This window comes from Macadamia integrifolia, chromosome 12 (assembly GCF_013358625.1).
Source record: "Macadamia integrifolia cultivar HAES 741 chromosome 12, SCU_Mint_v3, whole genome shotgun sequence".
NCBI lineage: Eukaryota > Viridiplantae > Streptophyta > Magnoliopsida > Proteales > Proteaceae > Macadamia > Macadamia integrifolia.
Window position 1 is genome coordinate 24,003,855 of NC_056568.1, and position 25,837 is coordinate 24,029,691.

General features: G+C 37.3%; 3 protein-coding genes across 4 annotated transcripts; 2 read left to right on the forward strand and 1 right to left on the reverse strand.

The window, feature by feature from the left end:
- The first annotated feature begins 619 nt into the window (after positions 1-619).
- Positions 620-10,614, forward strand: LOC122058227 (calcium-binding protein 39). The gene is made up of 11 exons (XM_042620808.1): positions 620-957; positions 1,346-1,510; positions 1,595-1,713; positions 2,915-2,989; positions 3,484-3,577; positions 3,682-3,741; positions 5,875-5,940; positions 6,029-6,127; positions 8,273-8,317; positions 9,445-9,547; positions 9,982-10,614. The coding sequence occupies exons 1-11, from the start codon at positions 838-840 to the stop codon at positions 10,068-10,070; spliced, it is 1,035 nt and encodes a 344-aa protein (XP_042476742.1). The 5' UTR covers positions 620-837; the 3' UTR covers positions 10,071-10,614.
- A 1,707-nt stretch (positions 10,615-12,321) lies between these two features.
- Positions 12,322-16,103, forward strand: LOC122058102 (BSD domain-containing protein 1-like). 2 transcript variants are annotated; one of them, XM_042620571.1, is made up of 2 exons: positions 12,322-14,004; positions 15,662-16,103. In XM_042620571.1, the coding sequence occupies exon 1, from the start codon at positions 12,508-12,510 to the stop codon at positions 13,918-13,920; it is 1,413 nt and encodes a 470-aa protein (XP_042476505.1). In that variant the 5' UTR covers positions 12,322-12,507; the 3' UTR covers positions 13,921-14,004; positions 15,662-16,103. The 2 variants fall into 2 exon arrangements, with proteins under 2 accessions (XP_042476505.1, XP_042476506.1); XM_042620572.1 differs by having other exon boundaries at positions 15,681-16,103.
- Positions 16,104-19,973: 3,870 nt separating this feature from the next.
- LOC122094814 lies at positions 19,974-21,796 on the reverse strand. The gene is made up of 4 exons (XM_042665411.1): positions 21,689-21,796; positions 20,449-21,001; positions 20,285-20,359; positions 19,974-20,239 (listed from the first exon to the last, which is right to left on the reverse strand). Exons 1-4 carry the CDS (start codon positions 21,794-21,796, stop codon positions 19,974-19,976), a joined length of 1,002 nt encoding a protein of 333 aa, XP_042521345.1.
- Positions 21,797-25,837: the final 4,041 nt, after the last annotated feature.

Consider the following 25,837-nt stretch of genomic DNA (forward strand, 5'->3'; position numbering starts at 1 on the left):
ATATGTCCAATAATTACACCTATATTTTATCCCACATAGTAATTCAAAGTTGTCCCCAATAAGATTACAAGCATAAATTTAAGAAGCTTGACCACACATATCAGTGGGAAAATTGTTTGTAGTCGCTGTATCAGTGTAGTGAATATCGAATGGCTAGGAGTTCCTTGGGATGCATGTCCAGATGATATCAGCCGCCAGATCATTGCATGTCATCACTTGCTACTGAAGATGTGTACCGCATGTACCATGAATAGCTGCAATGAGCCAAAGCCCTCAAAACCATTGTTTGTAAAAACAAAATGGGCATCAAAGCATCAAACCCAAAAAGGCTCCTGCCAATTTTTCACTTCATCCCCTCGTGGCCTCACACTTCCTTGCCGTCATAAATTCACAAGCTATCTAGACTTTGGAGCACCCCAATACGAGTATGGCCGAGCGATCAATGGTTGGATGGGAATCCAAAAAGTTATTGTGTCCAGATGGAATATAGGCTGTAGATTTTTCTACTTTGGTTTAAGAATATTGGCTGTACACTGGTCAGCCTTTTATCATAAAGGATTTGACTTTCTGTCCATTTTTAGAGCTTTTCTTGTATATTTGATCAATAGCCTAATACAGTTGGATTCTGTCCAAAGCCAATGAATCATGATCGGTAATTCGCTTTTATGCTTGATACCCACCTGCACAGTCAAAGAGATCAGAGCCATCAGAGATGAAATAATTGGGAAGAGACTTTGAAAACAAGCATTCCTTCTGTGAAAGAGGGGAAGTGAGTGAGAGAGAGAGAGAGAGAGAGAGAGAGAGTTGCAGAGAAAAATTGCAAGTGGGTAGTTAATCATGTCATTCTATTTCTTCAAGCAGAGACCCAAATCAGCACCGGAGCTTGTGATAAGTATCAGAGATAGCCTTCTTGCCCTTGATACCAAGACCGTTGTAGAAGTTAAAGCCCTTGAAAAGGTTCGTTTCGTTTGTTTGCTTTTGATTTCTGTTTCTCAGCTTGCAACCAGCATTCAGTGACCACATTGATTGACGGATTTGGATTTTGTTGGATTTTCCATATGGGTTTCTTCATCTGCATTTTCCCTTAATTCGGTTTTTGATGGACATACATAATTGATTTCATTCACCTGGGGTTTGATTCTCCCTTATTACTTGGTGTTCGGATTTTTACCTCATTTGTCTGGTTCCATTGGAAAACTGGCATAATTTGGAAAAAAAAGAGTTAACATGGCAGCACACCCATGACCCATTTGCCCTTTTGTCGATATTTTTATCTGGGTGAAGGATTATTTTCTTTTGATTTAGAATCTGTTCACATTGACATTCTTTTATTATTCTCTGCCAGGCTTTAGAAGAAGTAGAAAAGAATTTTGTGGCAATGAGACAACTGCTTTCTGGAGATGGAGAAGCTGAACCAAATGCAGATAATGTCTCACAGTTTACAGTAGAAGTCTGCAAAGAGGATGTTATTGGCCTTTTTGTTCACAAGTTACCTATTTTGGGATGGGAAGTAAGTCATGATATTGTCAGCAGGATTAGCACATATTTAATTGTTCTACTTGCTTTGAAGTGATTCCAAATACTGATTTTACAGACAAGAAAAGATTTAGTGCACTGTTGGTCCATATTGCTGAAGCAAATGGTTGGTTCAACTTATTGTTGTGTGGACTATATTGAGAATCATTTGGAACTGCTAGACTTCCTTGTTGTGTGGTATGATTCTATCACTTGCACCATCACTATTTTCTCTCGATTTTATTTTAATTTTTGTATGCTGTTATTTATTTTTATACCTCCTTGTCATGTATTCAAATTTTAAACTGCATCTCATGGCTTTAATCTAAGAAAAACTTTGGCATTCATTGTGGCAGAATGGCCAATGGACTGCAGTCATTTATTGACTGAGTTCATTGTGATCAATTGCAGTATCAGTTTCAGAATGAATTGATCAAAGATATGATTATGGTTGCTGGGGGAGGGGAGACAATGTATTTAAAAAACATTTTTAGTAACTTAAGATGCATAAAAGCATAATTTAAAGGAAACTCAAAAGGCATTTTTCCATCAAGGTTTATTACTCTTCTGTAGTTTCAGTTGGGGATGTGCTATTGGGAGGATTTGGGAAGACAGGAAGGCATTTGTCTGGGTTTTTGGTTTTGTAAATACACTAGTAGTTGACATTTTTGAGGAGCTAGGTTTGCAATAGGCAATCATCATGGGTATTGAATAGGAGGGATTGGTATGATGACATATTGCCCATTGTTTTTGGCCTTGGATGTTGGTCTGCTCTATTTGGTTGTGTTCAAAGTCAAGTGAGTAATGCCAGAACCTATTAAAGAGGTTTTCATTTCTTACCCACATTCCCCTTCAGCTCTCGTAGAATAAGTGGGAAATGCTGCCTTTGGGATCGGCTAGGAATTGGGAGGCAAAGAAACTCAAGGATTGTTGATGACGTTTCACACAACCTATTGAAGAACTTATAGGATTTGGGCTCTTATCTCTTAGATTGGTGTTTGCACGTAAATGTTAAAACAATATAGCTACAGCATTTGGAAAAACTCTAACATGTCCCATGCATCTGATGAACTATTATAGCATTTATAGTCAACATAAACTTCACAAGTAGGCAGAGGTGCAGACATTAGTGATATCTATTTATTATCATCATATGTTAATCTACGTGATGTAATTATGCTTGGGACTTCATTCTGGTCTTCCATGAGCAGCTATGATGTTGAAGACACTGCATGAATTTATACATATGAATTCACAATTACATTTTTTTTTTCTATTATCCATCTGATATCTATTTATTATTTTACCAAAAAAAAAAAAAATCTATTTATTATTATCATATTTTATATTTGTGATATGATGTAATAATCATGTAACTGACTGTAGTCTTGCTGCACAGCTACGATAACAAAGAAATTGCCTTGAATTGTGGAAGTATGTTGAGGGAGTGCATCAAATTCCCAACCCTCACGAAGTAAGATGTTTAGTTTTTTCATTAATTCTTTATGGTTTTTCAGCTGTGTGAAGTCCTCTTTAAGTTTGTTTTATTTTGGTGAACATGTTTTTATTCTTATCCTCCTACTGGTAAGGTAATGGGCTGTGTTAAAAAGGAAGACAATAGAATAGGTAAAATAGTTTAGTGAAAGAATCTCATTCAGTAGTATTCTTAGTATATCTTTACTGTGTTTTTCTAATGTGGTGCTGTATAGCTGGCACTTCCAAGGATCAAGGTTGACAATGATGTGAACAATTGTAATTCTAAAGTGAATAAATATCATATAGTCGTGATTTGCCATGTTGTAGTTGTTGGTTGCTCTCCATTTCATTATCCAAGTAGTATCTCTCCAAAGATGAAGAAATATGGACATTGCCTTTTTCTTTTGGAGATTGTGCTCTTCCATGCAAAATCTTTCTTCAGAAAGTGAATTTTGATTTTCACAAGTTTAGATTTTTGTAGCGATTTTTCAGATACATATTGGATTCTACTAGCTCTGAGTTGTTCTTCAAGTATGTGGAGCTTCCTAACTTTGATGTTGCCTCGGATGCTTTTGTCACATTTAAGGTCAGTTCTCTTCTCTGGTAGTTTTGATGTTGTTTAAATGTCAAACTTAAAGCACACTATGTACCGTTCCTTTGAGTTTGTTTCCTGAAATGAATGTCTGGCAGGATTTGCTTACGAAACATGAAACTGCAGTTTCCGAATTCCTGACTGCCCATTATGAAGAGGTTAGCTAACTTATACTTCTAAATGTCGTCTGTGTAGGAACATTTCTTGTTGGTCCTAATTGTTGATTGAAACTTCTAATTGTAGATGTCACTGTAGATATGTCCACGAGAAATGTTCATGGCAGGATGGAAAAATGGTTGAAAATTCTTATATTGATGATGTATTTATCCTTTAAGCAGTTATGCCAAATTATAGGAATTTGTTGAAATGTTTCAAAATAACTGAGAACCTGTGGAATTAGGAATCGCATAATCACATTACAGAAAGCCTGAATTTTTTCCCTGGACCTTCAAGGAATGCTAAAATAAGCATGGTTGGACAGTAAGGGTAAAAAAATTGATAAAGGCAATGCACTATGAGTAAGAAACTGAGGACGGAGTTCAACTGGTAATGAAGTGGGTCAAAATATTTGCCCTTATTCTGAGTTAGGTGGTCATAGTGTTGGTTACCATATTCCTGCAATACAGCCAAGTGATCATACTACAAGTATTAGATCCCCTTGTTATGTAGATCAACTTGAGTGATTCATGTGAATAAGAATCAGCTTGCACAAGAAATCCCCAATTTGAATTTCTAATGTACGATTTTTTCTCAAAAAGGAAAAAAAAAAAGAGGTCCAAAAAATGTTTTGAACAAGCTTGAAGAAATTTGAAAAGAATAATGCACTGATAAAATGGCTAGTTGTTGTCAGATTGATTTGGTATTTTGCTTGTATTGGTCTTGATACTAGAATCATTGGTGCCTCCATTTATGGGTCTTGTAGTCTTATAGCACCATAACTAGGGGTGTCAATTTGTGGCCCGACCCGACTAAACCGACCGGGACCGACCGTTTATAGACCGGCCCGGCCCGGACCGTTTATTAAACTTGTCGGGCTTGAGCCCAGCCGGTTTACAAACGGTCGGTTTCAGTCCTGCTACTTGGACCATCGGGCATCCGATCGAGACCGACTGAGTAACACCTGACCGAGACCGGCCTATTGTGCACCGGCCTGGCCTGACCCTTTAATGATTGTAGAATACTTATTTTACCCTCTCAAATTAAAGAGTAAAAACTAAAAAGTAAAGACATGTTCACATTTTAAATAATGGTTACATTTGGTATCATTTATTGATTTATTGTCATTTTGTTGGGCTTGCATGAGTGGGATGGAATATAAGAGCACATTTTAAAGAGGGTCTGTTTAAAAACCGGTTAAAGCTCGTTTAACATTAAACATGGCTGTAGCTCGGTTAAGGCCCGATTAAAGCCTGATTATAGCCCGAAGCCTAGCGACCGAATATAAAGCGCACCATGCCCTCAATAACTAAGCCTGATTAGTTAAATGGGCGGACACGGTGCAGCCTTTGAAAGTCTTCAAGCCCGATTAAGCCCGACCGAAACTGGACCGACCCGACCGGTTGACACCCCTAACCATAACCAAGACTTTCCCTTCGTAAAAGGACATTAGGAAATTAGTTGGGAGATATGTTTTTTGGGAGTTAATGAATATATTGTCCAGAACCTTGGGCTTTAGTTGATGTAAACTGATTTTGCTAAAATTTTTTGACAGCATCATAGAAAAATGTTAAGAAATTTTTTTTTTTAACGTGTTTAAACAAAATACTATTGCTTATTTTTTTTTTTTTAACATCTTTGACAATTTTGGTAAGAATTTACCTTTTTCTCCCCCCACACACCCCCCCCAAAAAAAAAAAAAAAAAAAAAAAAAAAAAAAAAAAGCGAAATTGAGTTTGCCAAAATTTAGAGATCTCAAGAAATGTTGAACCATTTATGGAAGAGGCTTCTGTCATGCTTGTACAATACATCATGGATATCATTCAGGGCTGCTGGGATCTGCATTTTTGGGTCCCTCCTGGAAGTTCTGTTGGACAAAAATTTCCGTTAGGTTCACTCTAACCATGTAAAAGACATAGGCAAAAGATTTTCTTGTCATCATTTATCCACAAACCAAAGAGAGAGAGAACCTAATTTTCCTCCAAGTTCACAACCAACGAGTTCCAGTTGGACTGCTCTGAATTCTGGCAGTAGTAGCACATGGCATGTGGCTTCTTTACATTTATTGCACATTTGCACCTTCTTTTGTTGGTTGTCTTTCCCAAATCTCATCTGATTAGAGGATGTTGTTCCAGTTCTTTGAGCTCTATGAGAAGCTCCTCACATCACCGAACTATGTAACAAGGAGGCAGTCGTTGAAGGTTTGTTGTAGCTGTTGTCTTTTGAAGTTTCCCTGTACAAGTCAAAGTGCTAAAGGGTTTAACCATAATGTGATGGTTGTATTTTTAGCTTCTTTCGGAATTTCTTTTGGAGTCTCCAAATTCCCATATAATGAAGCGCTACATTGTGGAAGTTCGGTACTTGAAAGTCATGATGACCTTGCTCAAGGTATTGAAAAATGTCTTCCCTTGCAACTCAGATTCTCTTCAGCATGTTTATATGCTCGATGAGAGCACCTAATGTGTACATGAATCCAAAAAGCATATTTAGTAGAATGGGAATTCAGTATTAAATCTTGAAAACTTATGATTCTCTAGAAATATATGTGCCAATATGAAAACAAAATGCTTGTATGGATATTCATATTTCTTGATAACTGTTTTTTTTTTTTTTTGGGTGGGGGTGGTGTGGATGAAAAATCTTAATGTAGAGGCATGCTTAGTCTTATTATTACCTCAGGCAAACATTCCAGCTGTAGGCTCAAGGCTGCTGATCATATACCTAGGGATCACAAGGGAGTGGTTTCGCCTATACAATGCCCAACCATAACTTGCTGTTGAGACATGCATGACACTCACTGAATTTAAAGGGTAAACAGGGTTGGGCCCAAGGTTTTTAAAATTCTATACCCAACCCTAAACTGATAAGCTTCATATCATAACAATTAAAAACAGGGCAGAACCTGTTCCACTGCCATCCCTGTATAAACCTTCAGTTTGATCTTCTATTCCTTACCATATTTTGTTAAAATTATTTTGGAATTTCTGCTGCCATTTGCTTCTGTATTTGATATGGTTGTGCAAATCATAGTGGAGACATTTATACATATGACTTTTAAGTCTGTAATTCTTCTTTGAACCATGTAAGACTATCACACTAAATTTTCTATTAAACAGAATGACTCATTTTGTGATGTCACACAGAAGTAGTATTCTTACAATACGGATATGGAACTTACCCACCATGCCTTGGAGCCACTAGAAGGCTATCACACTAAATTTTCTATTAAACAGAGTGACTCATCTTGTGGTGTCACACCAATCAGTTTACGTAGTGTAATACTTTTTGGGCACGAAGGTCTTTCAAGATCCTCAGCTTCTATAATAGTTTCTTCTTCGTGGTGCAGCTAACTTTATTTACGTTTGTTGTCATTCAATGCAACAGTTTGAAACCTTGTTTCTTTTCTTTTGAGTTTTGAGCTCATTACTTTCACTGAACTCTTCAAGAATGCTCATCTTCCTTGTCTCTGACGACTACCCTTGGTATCCAGCCAATAACTCTTTAGTGTCGTTTTCATAACCTATATTCCCATGGATGTACATTATATAATTCTATCAAAATGGCACCATGATTACATTCATAGACCAGCATTCCCAGAAGCACCACCAGCACCAAACCTGCCACTTAATATTCTTTTGCTTATTTTCAGCTATGTTCCTGGACACACTGAATTATGAGCTGTCCTCATGTCCAAGACTTATGTAAGACACTGAGAAAGCAAGTAAGGGAATCTTTGCAGCACCCAACATGTATTCTTTAGATAACGTAGATTTTCTCTTATTTGGGAGGTATGTTGACCAATAAGTCAAAATTATAATGTTTATGTGTCAATAGTGAGACCATGATATGGCTGAATATGTGCAGAAGGTATTGTGTTTGCATGAGATGGGTTGAGCAAACCTTTTTTGGGGGATGTTTACCTTCTTGTATACCTTTGCACCATTGGTCTATTCTTCCTCATTCTGATAGTCTTGGTTGTACATACTCTGTATACTCGTACTGTATTAGTGTACTCTTTGTCTTTAAACATTGAGCTTAACTCCCCCTAATGAGGGGCTAGGTTTGAAAAGAATTAATTGTGGGGCCCACATAGGCAACGTGGACTTGGTGGAAATGGGTTGCCATGTCATGCGACTAGGTTTTGTCTCAGTTGAATCTCTATTAACTGGTTTAAGAAGGTATCAATTTTTTTCCCTTTTTTCACCTCTCTGTTGTTGACCAATTGCATTGAAATTATGTGGCCTATATATATTGAGTCTACTCTACTCCTGTGAAGTTTTGTATTATATTTTGTTGCTATGTTTGGGTTAGTTGGATCTCCTGGTAGGTATATTCTGGATCATTGCTGTTCTTGAGTTTATTATATTTTTGTTTACTATACTTGTTGAGCTACGGGATTTCTCTGTTGTCCTGCATCACCCCTTCATATGGAAAGTTTGGCTTTTCTTTTCCAATATACCTTTCAAAAACTGAAAAAGCACTTATAATACATTCATATTTTCTTTGTGCTCTAAAATATGGTCATTCATGCAGGATTCAAGCAAAAATATAAAGATATCTGCCTTCCACATTTTCAAGGTGTTGTGCTTTCTTACTTTGTTCTAATGCTTGCCATTTTGTTGTTCATCTTAATTGGCTTTTGTTTTTTTGGAATGCTAAGAGATGGATAGACACTGTAGAAATCTGTCTGTTGTACATGCAGGAGTGCAAAATATTTTGGTTAGCACCAGTTAGAAGTTATCCAAGGCCACACAAATTTGCAGAAGGTTACAGAAATCCGGTCTAGTTAATTTAGGTGTAATGGAACTTTAAAGCGTGTGCTTGAGTGCTGGATTCCAACAGATTTTATGATGATAAAGACCTCCGTTCATGTGAACCTGAAGCCTGAGCCATAACTCAGCCCAGCCTGGACAAAACCCGGTTAACCATAACCAAGTTGTACCCCTAATGATCTGGATATTTTTGTTTATTTATTTTTGTTAATGAGGAACTGTAAAGCTAGATAAAGATGCAGGTTTAATATTTAAAGAGGGACAACATATTACCATAGCTCAATCAATTCCCCGTGGTCTTATCAAATACAATAACAATAACAACAACAACAACAACAAAAAAGCCTTGTCCCAACTTAATGGGTTCGGCCACATGGATCCAAGCAAGGATAGGGAAAAGGTAAACTAAAAGTGAAAAGAAACAAATCACAAAAATAGTAACGAAATAGAACACAGCTAGATGGGGTCCGCTACCTGAATCTTGGCCCTCCAATCTGCTGTATTCGATGCCATACTTGGAGCAAGGTCTAATCTGTGCATGTCTTTCCTCACCACTTCTCCTATGGTCGTTTTTGGCCTACCCCTAGCTTTTTTACATCCTTCTATTTGGATCAGATCACTCTTCCTTGCAGGTGCTTCAGATCACATAAAAAAAAAAAAAAAAATTATTATGGTCTTCACTTGCATGGTGCACCAATGTCTTTTGTGATAAGCACTCAGCATTAATTTGGATCATATATTGTTACCAGCTAGTCATTGAGAACCTTTTAGTGTTGGAGTGCTGTCTGGTCAAATGCATCTAGAAGTAGGCAAGGGTACACAACTGTCATCGCCTTATTGATCTGAACATAGGTTAAATGTTTCATAGTCATACAACTGTTGTAATCTTGGTTGTACTGTATTGTCTTGATTGTTCTTTTTGCTGTTTTACAGGTGTTTGTTGCTAATCCCAACAAGCCTCGGGAAATTGTTATCATCCTGGCCAAAAACCATGAAAGATTACTAGAACTGCTTCACAGTCTTTCTGTTGGCAAAGGTAAAGTTAATTCCAGATTGTTGAAATTTAAGCTAGCCTTCAGGTAGGACAAAGAGAAAATACACCAAGGCATAAGGATACTTGTGGGGATCCACCGGTATCTGAATTCACTTGTCAATTTACCTTGGGCCTGCCAGCCTTCTGATTTGATGATCAGAGTCATTTTACTCAGAAAGTTTATTTGAACAGTAGGAGAATTATAAACCTAGGGCAGAGTGCAGGGAGAGCTGATGGATGAATATGGTGGGATCATTCTCCTCCTCCTTTAGGTCCCACCCTGCATGTCTGACATTTATAGTTGCATTTCATTTGTACATCTTCCTGCAGTCTATGCAAGAGGTATCTTAGATTTCCTTTCTAGGTTTTCTCCGAGTCCCCAAATACTCGTGCAGGGGTCAGTCTTCAATGCCTTCTTTCTTTGACATTCCATGTAGGTACTGATGATGAGCAATTCGAAGAGGAAAAGGAATTGGTCATCAAGGAAATTGAAAGAATATCTCGCCTTCCTACTGTTGCTGGTTAAATTCTCCTGTTCCAGTACACAATGTGCCTCTTTTTACATCCAAATCATGAGCTATTAGGTTTCGTTGTGCATTATTGGTTTTTGACATTATTCCATATGGATTATTTGGCAATCCCATGCATGTAAAGGCCAGTCAAGAAGCATCTGAGATATCTTGTGGATGGCGCAATTGTGGGAGCTGCAAATGCTATTGGAGAATTGGTTTTCGGGGACAGAAATCGCCCTCATTTCTAGTATTGCATTTTGGGACTGAAAAGCAGGTTGTATATGTTGCTTTTGATCTTGTGTGTACAGTTGATTTTTGGTCATTGTTGAGTGTTAAATTGGCTGTTTTGTGAGAGAAGATGCTGTAAATTAATATGAGGCTGGTGAACTATTACCTGGATTTGGACATTCAAGCTATGGCACAAGTGTGGTCATTGAACTGGGTCCTTTTAACTGTTTGTTTAACTGGTCTGGGTCTGCAGTATATATGTATTTTATGGTTAGTTCCATCTGTGCTGATCTTTTGGTGCATTAATATATGTATTTTATGTTTTCTTTACTTTCTTTCCTTCCAATTGTGAGGGAATCCTTATGTTGCTTTCAGTTTGAGAGGAAGCCTGTTAGAGTAGCAGTCAAGTTAATCTGTAATCTCTAATCCATTTTGACCACAGTTTCAAAATCCAGAATCGGATTGGTCGAATCGACCATGACCTTTTCTGATTCTAGACAATTCAGAATGGCCGATTCTAGGGTTTTTGAGATCGAACTGCTGGGTTTCAGAATTGAGAGGTTGATTCTGGGGTTCTTGGGATAGATTTTATCTGGATCAGAATTGGCTGGGACCAATTTTTAAAATCCTTGATTTTGACCTGATTGGTGTAGAATGTACATTGGTCCCAGGGATGGTACTATTAGTGTCATATTGGTCATCCACGACAAGGTTCAAGATCTCGTTTTATTTAGTGAAACATCGAAATTTTGTTGAAACAATATATTTTTTTTTGTATTTTGCTTGTCCATTTGGGGGGGGGGGGGTTAATGGCTGAAATAACCAAAATTTGCGAAACAAGATAACCAGAATAGCCGAAATATAATTCAAATTATGCACATTTATGTTTCATGTCATTTCGTTTCAATGAATAAAAATCGAAATATTCAAACCATGGTCCACAACCAAGTCATGACTAATGAGGTATTGAAGCCAGCCCCCCACCCCAAGAGCAGGGACTATAATAAATCTATTCAGTTTCAAGTCCGTTTTGGCTTGTAAATATTGCATCCCAAAAGAACCAAAACCGAGCTGACCAAACCAATACAAACCCAAAAACCAGAAAAAAAAAAAAATCCTTAATTGTTTATGTAATGTGGTAATCCAAAATTGAACCCAATATCAAATCGATGGTAGCCTGATAAAAGAAACAAAAATAATCGAAAACCAAATCAAATCAAACCGAATAAAAATAAACCTTTTCTTATCTGGCCAGTTTCGATTTCATCCATTTTCAACCTGAAACTGATTCAACCAAACCAAAATTGGATCAAATTATCGGTTTGACACCCCTAACTTGGAAGTCTCCAAATTCCTATAAAATATTAGTTGGAAAAACAAAGAAAGCTAAAATTAATGCAAAGCCCACCAGAAGTGAGAATCCAACAAGTTTACCATTACTTTGAATAACAAGTAAACTATTAAGTCTCAAGGACAGGGATGAAACAGGACTGGGTTGGGTCAAGTTTTTAAAACCCTAACCCAATCTTAGGTCTCAAAATTCAACCCAGGCTTAATCCAATCTTATTTGGTTCATGTTTAGGCCCAACCTTGTGGGGTTCATACCAAACTTACCCAGCTCCAAGTGACCCTATTAGGGTTGGGTTGGGTCTAATTGGGCTGGGTTGGGTTGACATTGGCTTCTGTAATGGTTGAATTAACCTTGATTAATCAAGTTTTGCCATTCATATTTTATACATTAAAAAATTATAGAAAAATAAAATACCAATAAGAATACTAGATTCTAATATAAAAATTCAGGATAAAATTTTGAGTGAATTGGGCTGGGCTGAGGCTTCAACCTGAGCTCGACCCAACCCTGGGTTTTTTAACCATAATCGACCCTCAGGGTAAAAAGAACTTGGCCCAAGCACAGTTCGAGGACTGGCCAGGCTGAGTTTGGTTGTAGGACCAAACTTTTCACCCTACTTAAGGAGGCGCAAAGGGTGCGCTCTTCGCACCATGCGTATACTAAAAGAGTTTACTGCCTGATCTCATAACGTCACTTGTTTCCATCAAACCTCTACGCGACAGTCTTTAACGTCTTGAACTCCAACTCAAACTCCAACACAACTCCCTATATCTTCTGTCGGTCTAAATTCTAATTCGTCGTTCACTTGATCGGATATTTTTTCTCTCAATTCTCCTCTTAATTACATCAAATTTGATTTTTTTTCTTCCCTAATGAATTTCTTCAAAGCTGTTTTCGCAGACGATTCAGAGCTATCAGATGAAGAAAACCACCCATCTGTTTCAGAATCTTCTCAAAGATTACCCGATTATGATGAGGAACATCAACAAGAAGAAGAAGAATACGATGGGGAAGCGCCATTGGACGAACACGATCCAGAATCAGAATCAGAATCAGACCCTAACCCTAATCTCAACCCTAGCCCTAAATCTTCAGGCGGTTCTGGATGGAGTTTTGGGGGCTTGATCAAGAATTTGTCCACAAAATCTGAATCGGTTCTTCAAACTTACCGTCGCGATTTTGAGGAATTTCGTTCCGGTCTCAAGAAGGAGACGGATGTGATACGCGAAGTTGCAAGTCGGGCTGTGAAGGGACTTCCGGGGTCTCTTGAAGTCGGTGTTACGGTTGCCCAGGAATCGCTTGAGTCTGTTGGACAAGCAGTTGACGATTTTGGGAGCTCCGTGTGGCGTGGGACGGCCGAAATCATCTCTCATGGTAAGGAAGCTTTCCTCGCTGCGGATTCCGAAAGCGATTCCTCTGATACCCAGCAGCTTATTAGAAATCCGACTCTCAGTTCGAAACGGTACAGTAGATTTGAGGTGCAGGTTCAGGCAGTTCAAACTGATGTCAACACCTACTGTGGAGAGCCAGAAGATCTGGATGACTTCAATAAGTGGAAATCGGGGTTTGTGCTCGAGGAGAAAGCCGAGGAGATTGAGACTTTATGCCGCGAGAATGGGGTTATGGAGGGGATTTATGTGACGCTTGTCCCTAGTGCCGTTGATCATGAGATTTTCTGGAGTCGTTACTTTTATAGAATCTACAAACTCAAGCAAGTTGAAGATGCTAGAGCTAATCTTGTGAAGAGAGTGATTTCCAAGGAAGAGGAGGAAGATTTGAGTTGGGACGTTGACGACGATGATGATGAAACGATTGGTTCGGCGGACGCCAAGGTTAGTACATCGGAAGAAAAGCAGTTGGAGAAGGAAGGCTCTTCGGAGATTGCATCCGGGAAGAAGACTGTCGAGGAAGAACCAGTCAGTAGTCCTAAGGTTGCTGCTGCTACCATGGGTCAAGTTGCAGAATCTGTTAGTGATAATGGGTCTGATGAATCTGTATTGAATGGTGATCAGTCAGTGACCAAATCCGGAGAGAATGCATTACTGGAAGGGAAGACTGACTCTGGTGAATCTTCCAAGGACAGTGATTTCTCGGTTGTCTCAAGCCATCCATCACTGCCTGAGGAAGAAGAGGACCTTGGATGGGATGAGATTGAAGATCTTGGTAGTAGTGATGAGAAGAAAGAGTCTAACGGTGGGAGCCCAAATAGAGCTGATCTTCGCAAGAGGTTGAGTGCTGCTGATGAAGAGGAAGATCTTAGTTGGGATATTGAGGATGATGACTAGCCAGTGAAGTGAAGCCCTGATACTAGGATGCTGGTGGTCAGAAGAAGATATTACCATTCTTTTCCTCTTTCTCCTCTCTTTCCTGTAAGTTAATACTATCTGCTGTGAATGTTAATTGCATTATTGATGATTACCGATTGGTTAGTCTTCTTTATTTGTTTATAATGTAAATACTCATCTCTGTATCTCAATATTTAAGGTTGAATCAACTGTCTCCACGATTATTATTTCTTCCACTGTTCTTCCTTTGATCCTGAATGCTAATTGTCATGTGAGTATGTGAGATGCTTTTTTCTCTCATGTCTTGCTTCTTATCTCTTTACTCCTCCCCCACCCCTCCACACACCCCCTTTTTTTTTTTTCTTTGGTGCCATTGTTGTGTCAACAGATGAAGTTTGTAGTTGGAAATCAGTTTCCCCTCTAGCTTATAATACCCAAATAGAAGTTATGCTTTCAACAGTTTGTGGATCTCTCTATCTTCTTGCTTCCTCCCTTGCTCTCATTCTGTCTCCTCTGTTTCTTATTGTCATCTCTTTGTCACACTGTGCTTGTTTCCTCACTTGCTCTCATTCTGTAACCTTTGTTTATTATTGTCATCTCAAGACTCTACACCGATTCCCCCCTCCCTTCCTTGTGGCTTATGACCTCCTGGTTCTCTGACTTGAGAGTTCAGGTAAGAAACAAACTGATTGAGCATGTTGCTGTCTTGCCTCTACTATTGTACTGTACAACTCAACTTCAAAGTATACTTTTTACTAATTGTAAGCTATTCATGTCTTTCCTCACTTTTCTTAGAGTCATTTTAAGACTACCACTGGTTCTTTTAGCTTCAATATGAATTAATCACCCATTATTAGTGGAGTATTTAAAGGTCTCCGTTGTACTTGTCCATATAAATGAGCTGTAATTTGTTCATTGCTTTTTCAGTAATACTAAGTTTGTTTATATGTTGTTGATCCATACATCATTATTGGTCGTTTAATTGTCCTAATTTCCTTTTGAGTTTTAAGGTAATACATCGAACACACAACACTTCGGACACGCCCCTCCACTTCATCCACCCCCTATTCTATTTCTTTAAGCAACATCATTTTCCAATTCTCCCTCGTTATTTATGATTGAACTCAGGTACCAAATATTTCCATTTTGCGGTCTCTCTATCATCAATTTTCATCACCTCACTTCTAGTCGTATTGTTTCTAAAGTTAAACACCATATATTCTTTTTTTGTTCCGTTTATCTAAAACCTTTTGATTCTAAAATTGATCTCCATAATTCCAACTTTGTATTCATCCCTACTTTTATTTCATCCCCCAAAACAATATCATGAACAAAAAACATACATCTAGGGATCTGATCGCGAATGCCTCTAGTTAATTCATCTATGATAAACATAAACAAATATGGGTAAAGTTGATCCTTAATGTAATCCCCTTGGCCCTCCCCCCAACACACCCCCCCCCACCCCAACAAAAAAAAAAAAAAAAGAAAAAAAGAAAAAGAAAAAGAAAAGGGGCGGGGGTTGGTGGGGGGTGTTCTTGCCTTGCTTCACTGCAGTTTTTACACTAAGCACTACACCATTATATATATCTTTTACTATGTCCACATATTAAAACTCGAAACACTTTTCTTCTCTTAACAGTTCCAAATTAACTTTCGAGGTACTTTATCATAAGTTTTTATCAAATTCAATAATTATCATATGGAGGTTCTTCTCACATTTTCTAAATCTTTTCATTAGTCTCTTAATGTGGATCCAGGTTCCAAAACTGGAATCGGATCGCTTATGGGGCCACAAGCATAATAGATAGCTCAAATTGTAATATAGAGGACTAGCCTTCTTCAACTATTAGCATTCACGATGGAGCTCAGAACCAGTGGAGACCTAGGTTGGTTTTGATTGAGAGAGGTCACTACTTAGCTTTGCTCGCCATGTAACTTCACACAAAGGTGGGAATCTCGATGGGCTCTCGTTTCCGACTTATAGATATCTCAAATCGTCAATCAAAGGAGATTGATTGCTGCTGCAACTTGAACCTGGGAAAACAATGAAACCAAATCTGAAATTCTTGTCAGATCTTCCAGTGGTGACCAAACATTGCCTTGATTCTGTGTATGGTGAGTCGTTTTGTTGCAACAATGATTTTCAGAAATATTAAGCTGATTTGATGGGTATCTGTAAAGATTGATCTCCAATACTAGGGATGGCAGTGACGCCCAGAACAGTGTATTCTCAGGTGTGGAAACAAGCATAGTTTTTAAGGCGGTAAGGCGACGGAGGCGTTTAAGGGTCTTTCGGAGCGCCTTAGCGATAAGGCGGGCATAAAGCGTCGCCTTATTGACTAAAGCGTTCATGTGTAATTTTTTTATAAAACCAATCTATTTGACTCAAATCCTAGTTGAATCCTATTACTCATATGTTAAATAAATATTAAAGGTTCATATTCATACCAATGTAAGATATTCATTAAGAAAACAAATCAATAAAGTGAATAAACTAAGTTCATCTTCAGCAATCATCAATCATCATAACATATTAATATATAATATAAATACATAATTATGAAGCAAAATTATAAAAATAAAGAAAAGAAGACATAAAAAATATAAGTATTTATTATACTTACCTCTATTATGCCAAAATGAGTGCCTAAGCCCTAAGATCATCCACTATATTTCTACTCCTGTCAATGAAGAATGAAGCTCACCGCTACCGGAGCAAAATGGTTGCCTAGATAAGTGGTTCTTCCTTGTTCCTTGATTTCTTCTCAAAGTCCTTTCTTAAAACCCTTGACAAAATCCAAACCTTGTTTGTGAATCTTGTTTTTGTTTTGTTTGTTTTGGTTATTTTTGGTGGAGTAAATCTGGTCCCATACATCTCAAGTGTTAATAAAATCATACACCTACCAATAAAAAATCTATATTTGGAATCTTCATCAAGTAATTTTAAAATATGTTACATAAGGCACCACTTCACGTAAGGCGGAGCACTGCCTTACCATCTCTAGACCGCATTAGCGCCAAGGCGCTAGTAAGGCGTCGCCTTAGCAGCGCCTTAAAAACTATGGAAACAAGCAGCAAAGAAGTAGGGAAAAGGATTAGAGAGAAGAAGAAGCTAAGAAAGGGAAAAGAAGAGAAGAAGATCAGTGGGGTGAGAGGTATAGCTCACAGCCTCACATCATCCATGGTTTCTAACCAAGCAAAAATCATTCAATTCTTCAAAATCTTAAAACTGAAATCTCTATCGTCTTACATGACTACTTGAAGGAAAATACCAGCAATTATGGAAACTAAATTAAAATGTAAATTAACCTAAATTAGAAACTGAAATCTAAAATTGAATTTCCCTATTAACTTGATCTCACCCTATAGTAACAATAAAGGAAACAAATCAACAATAAAGGAAACAAATCAAAGTGCTAAGTTAATCCCAAATCTTCCCACGCCTAACTGCATCAACTCTTTAAGCAAAAAAATTTGTTTGTGTGCTTGATCTTCTTCGCATAAAATCAAATTGATTATCTAAAACTTTAGTTTGTTGTCTCAAGCATAGATGGAAAACCAGGTTTTGGCTAGAAAGACTCGCTCGAGTCTAGTCAAAATTTGAGATTCCTGGTCAAGAGTCACGAAGACTCACCCTGTGGTTATTATATCAAAAGGCGTTTAAAAAAAAAATTAAATAAAATCTCTTTACAATCCCAAGACTCCTAACTTAGCAATTTCTCCTACTCCTTTTCTTTTATAAAAGGAACTTGGGACCCAAGAAACTTCCCGTATTCCTAAATCCAAAGTTCTTATTTTATTGAAAGTTGGATTGTTGGAAGACATAATTTATATTTTCTAATCCTTAACTTTGACCTAACTTCTAACCAAGAGAAAGGTTCTTGCCTGAATTATTGATATGTGATTTTTTTTTCTGCATTTTTCATATTTTTCTGTATTTTTATGATTTATTTACATATTTATTGCATTTAAATATATATAAAATAGAAAAAAACAAGATTCGGTTTGACTGGGTTTAACCAAGTAGACTCGCTAGGTTTTTGACCGGACGAGTCAGGTCGAAAAACCGAATTTTCCAACCATGGTCTTAAGAGGATTTTTATTACTCTCTCTCATAATTTAATAGTATTAGTTCCTGTATTTCCACAATCGGAGGATAAGTTGGAAATGTCGAATAGGATTGGATAAACTTATCACTACGAGAACTAAAATTTTCTTTGCTGATGGAGTCTACTAATCCTCTTCATCTCTAGTAGGGTGTGTGATTGGGCTGGGCTGGACCTGGGCTCTGTCTTTGAAAGCCTAGGCCCAGCATGGGGCAGTACTAACTTGTATATCCTAAATCAATTGTGACTTTAAAAAAGACCATGGTGCTATATGAGATGGCAAACCTATCTTCTTTACATGCATATTATTTGAGACCAAGTTGGCCCAGGTCCCTCGTCTCGGCCAATTCAAGATAGGATTTCTGGGCCTGAGCCTAGCCCACGAACTCAACAATCCCATCCCAAGAAAAATTTCTGGCGGGTTCAGTCTTTTCGGGCCCAAGTTGCAACCCTAAATTTCTACTTTGTTTTAGCCTTTAACAGTTATTGCCCTGCTGGTCCCAATTCATATCCTCCTGAGCTGCTTGGTGTTGCTGATATGAGGATATGGAACCAAGTTTTCCCACGCCTGAGGTCAACGGGTTCGGATGGTGTTCATAGGGTATAAGCGAACAATGGAGGTTATTCTCAACTAAATAAGGGGCAAAGCAAACATTGACAGCCATTGATGCCTGTACAGAATCATTTCAAGGGCGTCAAATTAGAATCGAATCCCAAAATAAAAACCGGAAATTTAGAATCGAACCAAATTGATTAAAAAAAAAATTCAATTCAGGTTTCGTTTGGAAAAGTGAAATTTTATTCGGTTTGGTTGTGGTTTTGATTTGAGACTGAAAACACTTGTTGAAATGAACTGAACCAGACTAATGAACATGATTGAACTAAATCTAAACCTTATACATAATCTTAAACCTTATAATTATGTATAATTGTTGAGTTGTATGCAATTACCTACTATAAGAAGAGATGAAAGAATCAGATTTGACATTGTGGGATTGTATCTTCACGAGGTTATAACTTCTTTACCAATTTTATTTGTTTCAGCAGTTATTTTCATTTAAATAAAATTTGAACTGAATTACTAAGATGATGTAAGAATCAAATGAAACTTAATAAAACTATACCGATTCAGTTTGGTAATGGGGACTCTTTTACTTAAAAACTCCTACATGTGTTAAATGACTTAGGGAGTTAGGGGTGTCAAGCAGAGACTTACACCGGTTAGCCTGGTGAGGCTTGATTGCTGAAAACTGAGACCGCGCTAAATGTGCAGGGCGATAGAACCTACCAACTAATATAAAGTCATTCCGAGTGAAAGAGACCAAACCCATCAGTGCCCTACCGTATATAAACCGACCTGCTAGGTCTAAACAAACCCGAATGGCTGATCCATCAATCCAAATTTGATACTTGGACCAATCTAAGATACCGTTCGAGGGTTGATTGGGTGTCCATATCAAGGTGTTGAGACCACTGTTAGTTAAAACGGGAACGGAAAAAAAACAGAGACGTACGGTACGTGTTTTAAACAGATAAAAACGATGAACGGTACAATCAAAAAAACGGTCAAAAAAATAAGAAACGTCAAACGGACGGAAACGAACGGTACGAGTATTAAACGTGTAGTTTTCAAAAAAATGAAATAAAAAAAACAGCAATATATCATCATGTAATTTAAGAGATTATTGCCTGTATACCTGCATCTAATATTCTAAACTACATCAACATCAAACATTCATGCATATATCAACCAAAATATAGCATCCAATGTAAATTCCAAATTAAAACTTAATACACCATATTAAAAAAGACATGTCCAAAATATATATTAAAAAAAAAAAAAAACATCCATATCATCCAAGATGTCTAAAGAACTCAGTATCATTATAACAGGTCCAAAGATCAATGATAAAAAAAAAAAAAAAAAAAAAAAAAAAAAAAAGATCAATGAGGAGATATTAAACTATATGAAGTAGATCCTCCATCAGCTCCAGTGTCAGATGGTTCAGGTTCCTCGTACGTTTGCTCAAGCCTCTCCATTTCAAGCTCAAAGTCTACTATAGGTAAGTCACCAAGATTGTCTAAATCAATAGGCATTGAATCTTTATGTAGTTGGCTTTCATAATTCTCCCTCATCATAGAGTTCATCTTGATGTACACCAAATCCTCTAGCATCTCTAGGGCTAATCTATTTCTTTTCTTTGTTTGTGCTGCATCTCAAGCACTCCAATTACGGTCACAAGGAGAGGAACTACAAGGCTGACTCAAGATTCTACAAGCAATATTTTGAAGAACAAGAAATGCACTACCAACAAATTGCCACCAAATCCCTACAAATCAACATAAGTAAAAAAAATATAAGAATGCTATATTTAATTAAAAAAAATACAATAATAAACTAATTAACTAAGTCACTTACTTGGATGGTTAGTTTTTATCATTGTCTGCCCTGTCATATTGAACAATGGACTTTTCATGTGATAATCAATGACTTCTTGCATGAATTGTTCACGATCTTCTAAAGGAACCATGATGTCCATAATAAATTCTTGTGCATTCATAAATTTAGTTCCATCAATATCAAGTCGACCACCAAACATAATAGAAGGATTCAAAAGTGCACCAAAGAGATGAACATGATGAATAATGTTCTTCTCTAACCTAAATTGAAACAAATCCATTATGGCTAAATACTTCCCTCCATCCTTCTCCACAAATTTTCTCAATGTTTCTTTTGCCCTTTTTGTCGCGTCATATAAGTAATCTGCAATAGAACCATCTGAATCAACAAGGCGAAAAATGCGAATAAGTGGCTCCATGAAAGCAACAACTTCCTTTGCCCCCTCCCAAAATGTATCTGATTGAATTATTCCAACAGTTCTCACTGCCATTTTAGCTCTATTGAATTGAAAGGCTCTCCACTCAGATGATGCAACAAAAAGCCTCAACTCATTCTCAACAACAATAAGAGACTACAACATAAAAAAATAAGTACCAAACCTTGTCTTGCAAGGCTGCTTGATATCTCTATTGTTGGTGAATTTTCTCATCAATGCTACAATACCTGTGTGCCTGTGAATATAGTCCACTACAAGTTTTCCATCTTCTATAACTTCCCTCACCCATTTAACTTTTTTGTGAATATCTTTTAAAAGCAGATTAATCCCATGAGCAACACAATTTGTTCTATATATATGACGCCATTTTCCAGACAACATATCACTACAAGAACAAAAGTTAGAACCATTATCTGAAATAAATTGCACAACATTGTTTGGTCTAACTTTTTCAATGACATCAGAAATTTCATTGAAAAGAAATGTTGAAGTTAATCTATTTATACCGCACTCAATACATTTCAAAAACACAGCACCCCCAGGAGAGTAAGCAATCACATTAACCCACAACCTCTTCTTTATGTCAGTTTAAGAATCAGATATAATTGCGCAACCTGTGATACCCCATGTCGTCTTTATATTGCTAACATATTGTATGATTTTTGCTTTTTTTTTTTCAGGAATCAAACTGGTCCGAAGATTGCTATAACTAGGTGCAACATAACTTGTACCATACGCACATGCACCCCTAAGCATCTCAATAAAAGAATTTGTCTGAATAACATTGAAGGAAATGTTATTATTGACAAAAAAATCAGTTACCAACATGTCCAAAGATTTCTTGTCTTGCTTAGCAGCCATCTCTAGCATTGTGGGTTGATGTGCACTCCTAACATGAGGCATAGAAGGTGTGCTACTTGTGGAACCCATTCCACTTTCAGGAGAATCACTCCTTCTTTTCTTAGCAGATCTACTCAAATTAAATTATGCCAGGGCATCAACTTGAATGTGCTCAGGAACTTAGGTGCAAATTTGAACATCATGTCCAGGTTGACAAGCTAAATGAGCCTTCACTCGTGAAACACTCCCAGAATAATTAAGTCCACAATAGTTATATGTGAAACGGCCCAAACCACGTTGCTCTATATGTTCCCAAAATTTATACTTGGGTCTCACCATTTTGCTTAAGTTCAGGTAGCTCAACTTTGAAATACCTACATAATATAATAAAACATCCTTTCCAATCTCAACAAATAGAATAATTAATGTATTACAAATAAACGATGAGTACATTCCTTTCAAAAAAATTAAATCATAGATTAGTAAATGAAAAGAAAAAAGGATGTAAAATGCCAACATTTCAATAAAAGTATTCTCATTAGGTCATCAATACCTTCTAAAAAAAATTGGTGAGTAGATTTTGGTGTTATTCTACCAAATAAAAATAATAAAAAAAATGTTTTTCCACTGATGATGGCTTCAAATTTCTCCTTAGTGTGAGGTCAAAAGCAAGTCTTTCACTTTCAAATTATCTTGACGCATAAAGGAAAAGGCACAAACCCAGACCATTGAGAATCCATGGATCCTCACACCTTGAAAGGCTAGGCTATCTCCATGTCTCCAACAGTCAAGGTATTAAGTAGTTTGGAACAAATAGATCCAAAACAATTACAACTGATTGAGCCTGAAGAAAAAACATAATTAAAGGAAACTACTTTTGACTTCTAAAATATACTCATGGACGAGTACCGAATCACGGCATATTGATAAAACATAGCTATTAGGTAGCATATTGATACATTAGGGATGAATGCACCCTTGTCCAAGGAAAGGATAAAAGATTTTGGAAACGGAGCTGCCACATTTCTGTTAGTAAGCCCCTTTTTCTTTTCACTGCGCACAATATTGCATAAAGTTTTGGTATTGAAACAAGTAAGACAGGATCAGTTAGGCCTCAAATCCCTGGCCAATTGGTCCTTCACTTAAAAATGTAGACATAAAGCTAGGACAAAAAAGAAGTCCAAACCATTCCCAATGCCCAATCCACAAAGCTCCATCTTCTCTGCCCAATCCCCAAAGCTTCACCTTCTCTTCAATTTTTAGATACAACTCTGCTCCCTGGCATCACCCATGAACCCACACAGAGAACTTCATGGGAAAAGATCTACCACCATTACCACAGTTAAATCCTACACTTCCAAGTTCAAATGATAACCATATTGATCTGACTCATCTTCTCCAACAGAATGGAACTTGGATTTGCAGTTGGGCTGTCTATCCAAACAAGGAATAATGTACAAAGTTGCATCTTTATAAACCCAAAATCATGTACATCTTGCCAAAAGTGCCCCAGAATGTTGTCATAGCTTTCTTCCTTCAAATTAGGATTACCTAAAACCACAACTAAGCAATAAAATTCTAAACTAAGCCCAACCCATGTCATAATGTGTCCAAACAGAAACATACTCATGGACGAGTACCGAATCACGGCCTCACGGGACCAGTTTGCAGAGCATGGGAAAGGATGAACCCATGACCTTGTCGGTGTTTTTGTAGAGCACAGAGGACAGAGGTCCCCCCTTCCCCTTTAATCTTATCGGTTTCATGTCTTTCATGGTCTTAACTCTTCCCCAGCACAAGCAACCATTCTGTTCCTTGTTGGAGTTTGATGGGCAGTGGGAAAAAAGGAAGAACTGGAAAATATATAAAAGAGATGCTACTATACCTGCTATTGCTACTGTCGATGCCCGAGCCCGACTTCCGATGACTTCCGACGACCTGCTCTTCTTCTTTTCTCGACTTCCGACGACTTCTGACCACTTCCGACGACCTGCTCTTCTTCTTTTCTCTGAGTTTTCTTCGATTGAACAACGGAGAAGAAGGGTTCAGACTTCAGAGGAAAATGAACCCAGTTTTCTTTAGTTTTGACCAACGGAGAAGAAGGGAGAGATGACGAGAGTCACGGACTCACGGGACTACGGAATGTGAATTTCAGAATTAGGGATTTGGGGAAGAAAACGAATTGAAGGGTTTTGACGTTTTCTTTAGTTTTGGGTTTTTTTTTTTTTTTAAATAGTATGACAAAATTCCTATTTTGCCCTTACAAAACGTATACGCGTTTTAAACGTGCGTTTAAAACGTTTTATACTGTCGTTTCCATTTTTTTCCGCATTGTATAGAAGCATACGGCAAAACGGGTTTTAAATGGCAAAAAACCGCAACCACATTTTAAACGCGTTTTAACTAACAAGGATCATGACTCATGCATACGTAGTCAAGACGCTCATGCCATTAATAATTCCAGCCGCTCATTCTGTCGGCCCTTTAGAATATCATTCCTAGTGGGGTGCATTACTGCTGCGTACCCTTAACCAAAATGATGACCTTTACAGGAAATAATGGGCTCCTCACCTGTGAAGGCTTTGATATCACTTGTTCGTAGTGGAAAGTAGAAACTGACTAAGCTTCTACTCTACTCTATACTATATAAAATATGGCAAAATTCATTAAAATTGTCTCATACTGTAATGGCAATCCATAAATGGTACGTTCTGTGTTTTTCCCCATAACCCTAACCTGCTCATGCATATGGCCCTTGGCTTTCTTTCTGAAGCTGGTTCATAGAGTGTTCAGCTGGGATTGCAACTTGGGGCAGGTTCAGCCCATATAACTCAACCCAAAAGGAGAACTGAGCTAAATAGAAAAGAAAAAAATATATATAATAATAATAATAATAATAATATCATTATTTTTTTATTTTTTATTTTTGCATTCCAAACATAGCCTTACTGACGAAATTCTTGTCTTAGGATGGCCGGTCCTGCTCTCAATTAATGCTTTTAGAGGGAGGGTACTTACAATCCTTGAATTCAAATGCCTGAGAGAATACTATACAACACACACACACAAAAAAATAATAATAATAATAAAAAACCATGGTTGATAGCAAGCTTGAGGTAAAATGAAATTTTGATTTGCACAATTTTAATTTTAAAATCCTATGGTATATATATATATATATGTATATGGTATACATATTGAGGATATATTAGTTGTCTATCATACGTTATTATTATTTATTTAACTCTACAAAGATTAAAATACATGCACATATACATACATCAATATATACAAATAGACGCACTCAGAAGAGGTTCTTGAGCTTTAGAGTACTTTTAATTTTGATGCTCTCATGCTTTTGGTCTCCACGCATAGAGCACTTAGTGCACAAATAAGTATAGTATTTATTATTATTTTTAACTTAACAAAGCTTGTAAAGTCCATATGTATGTACACTAATGTATACAAAGATATACTCTAAGAAACTCTCGACCTTAGAGTATATTTAATTTTGATTCTCTCTCCCTCTACTTAGTGGCCAACTTGTGTAAAATATTATTTCTAAATGTGAAAACAACTCATAGTGCACAACTCATATAAAGTACTATTCTAAATGTAATTCATTAAAAAAAATCAAAATGTATAAATAATTCATACCCAATTAAACCTACCAAAGCATGTCAGAAGAACAGAGGTACTAAATATTTTTGATAAATGTAACTTGGTTTGGGTAAACTGGAACATGGGTTGAAGTTGTGTAGGACTTGGTTTAGTTGGGACCTAACATGGGAAAAATGATGGAGATGTCTCATGAAAGATTTTTTTTTTTTTTTTGGTAAATCGTGTGTAACTGCAGTATGGTATTAAGTGGAGGGTAGTGTTTTCTGTGGAGAGTGCAGTTCCTGCACATGCGTGAAGGCCAGTGGGAGTGCACAAGGAGACATCCATAAGAGATTCATTTTGGTATCCAGGCCAGCTTACGCTGCATCTCGACTAATTCTCAGGGAGACTAGCACAGTAACCCACCATCATGATCTTCACTTAAATCGCAGATGCATAGATGGAAAATCAAACCTGAGACCGTGCGCCTAATCCACACAATCTCCAGTTAGCCGTAACCATCTGGGCAAC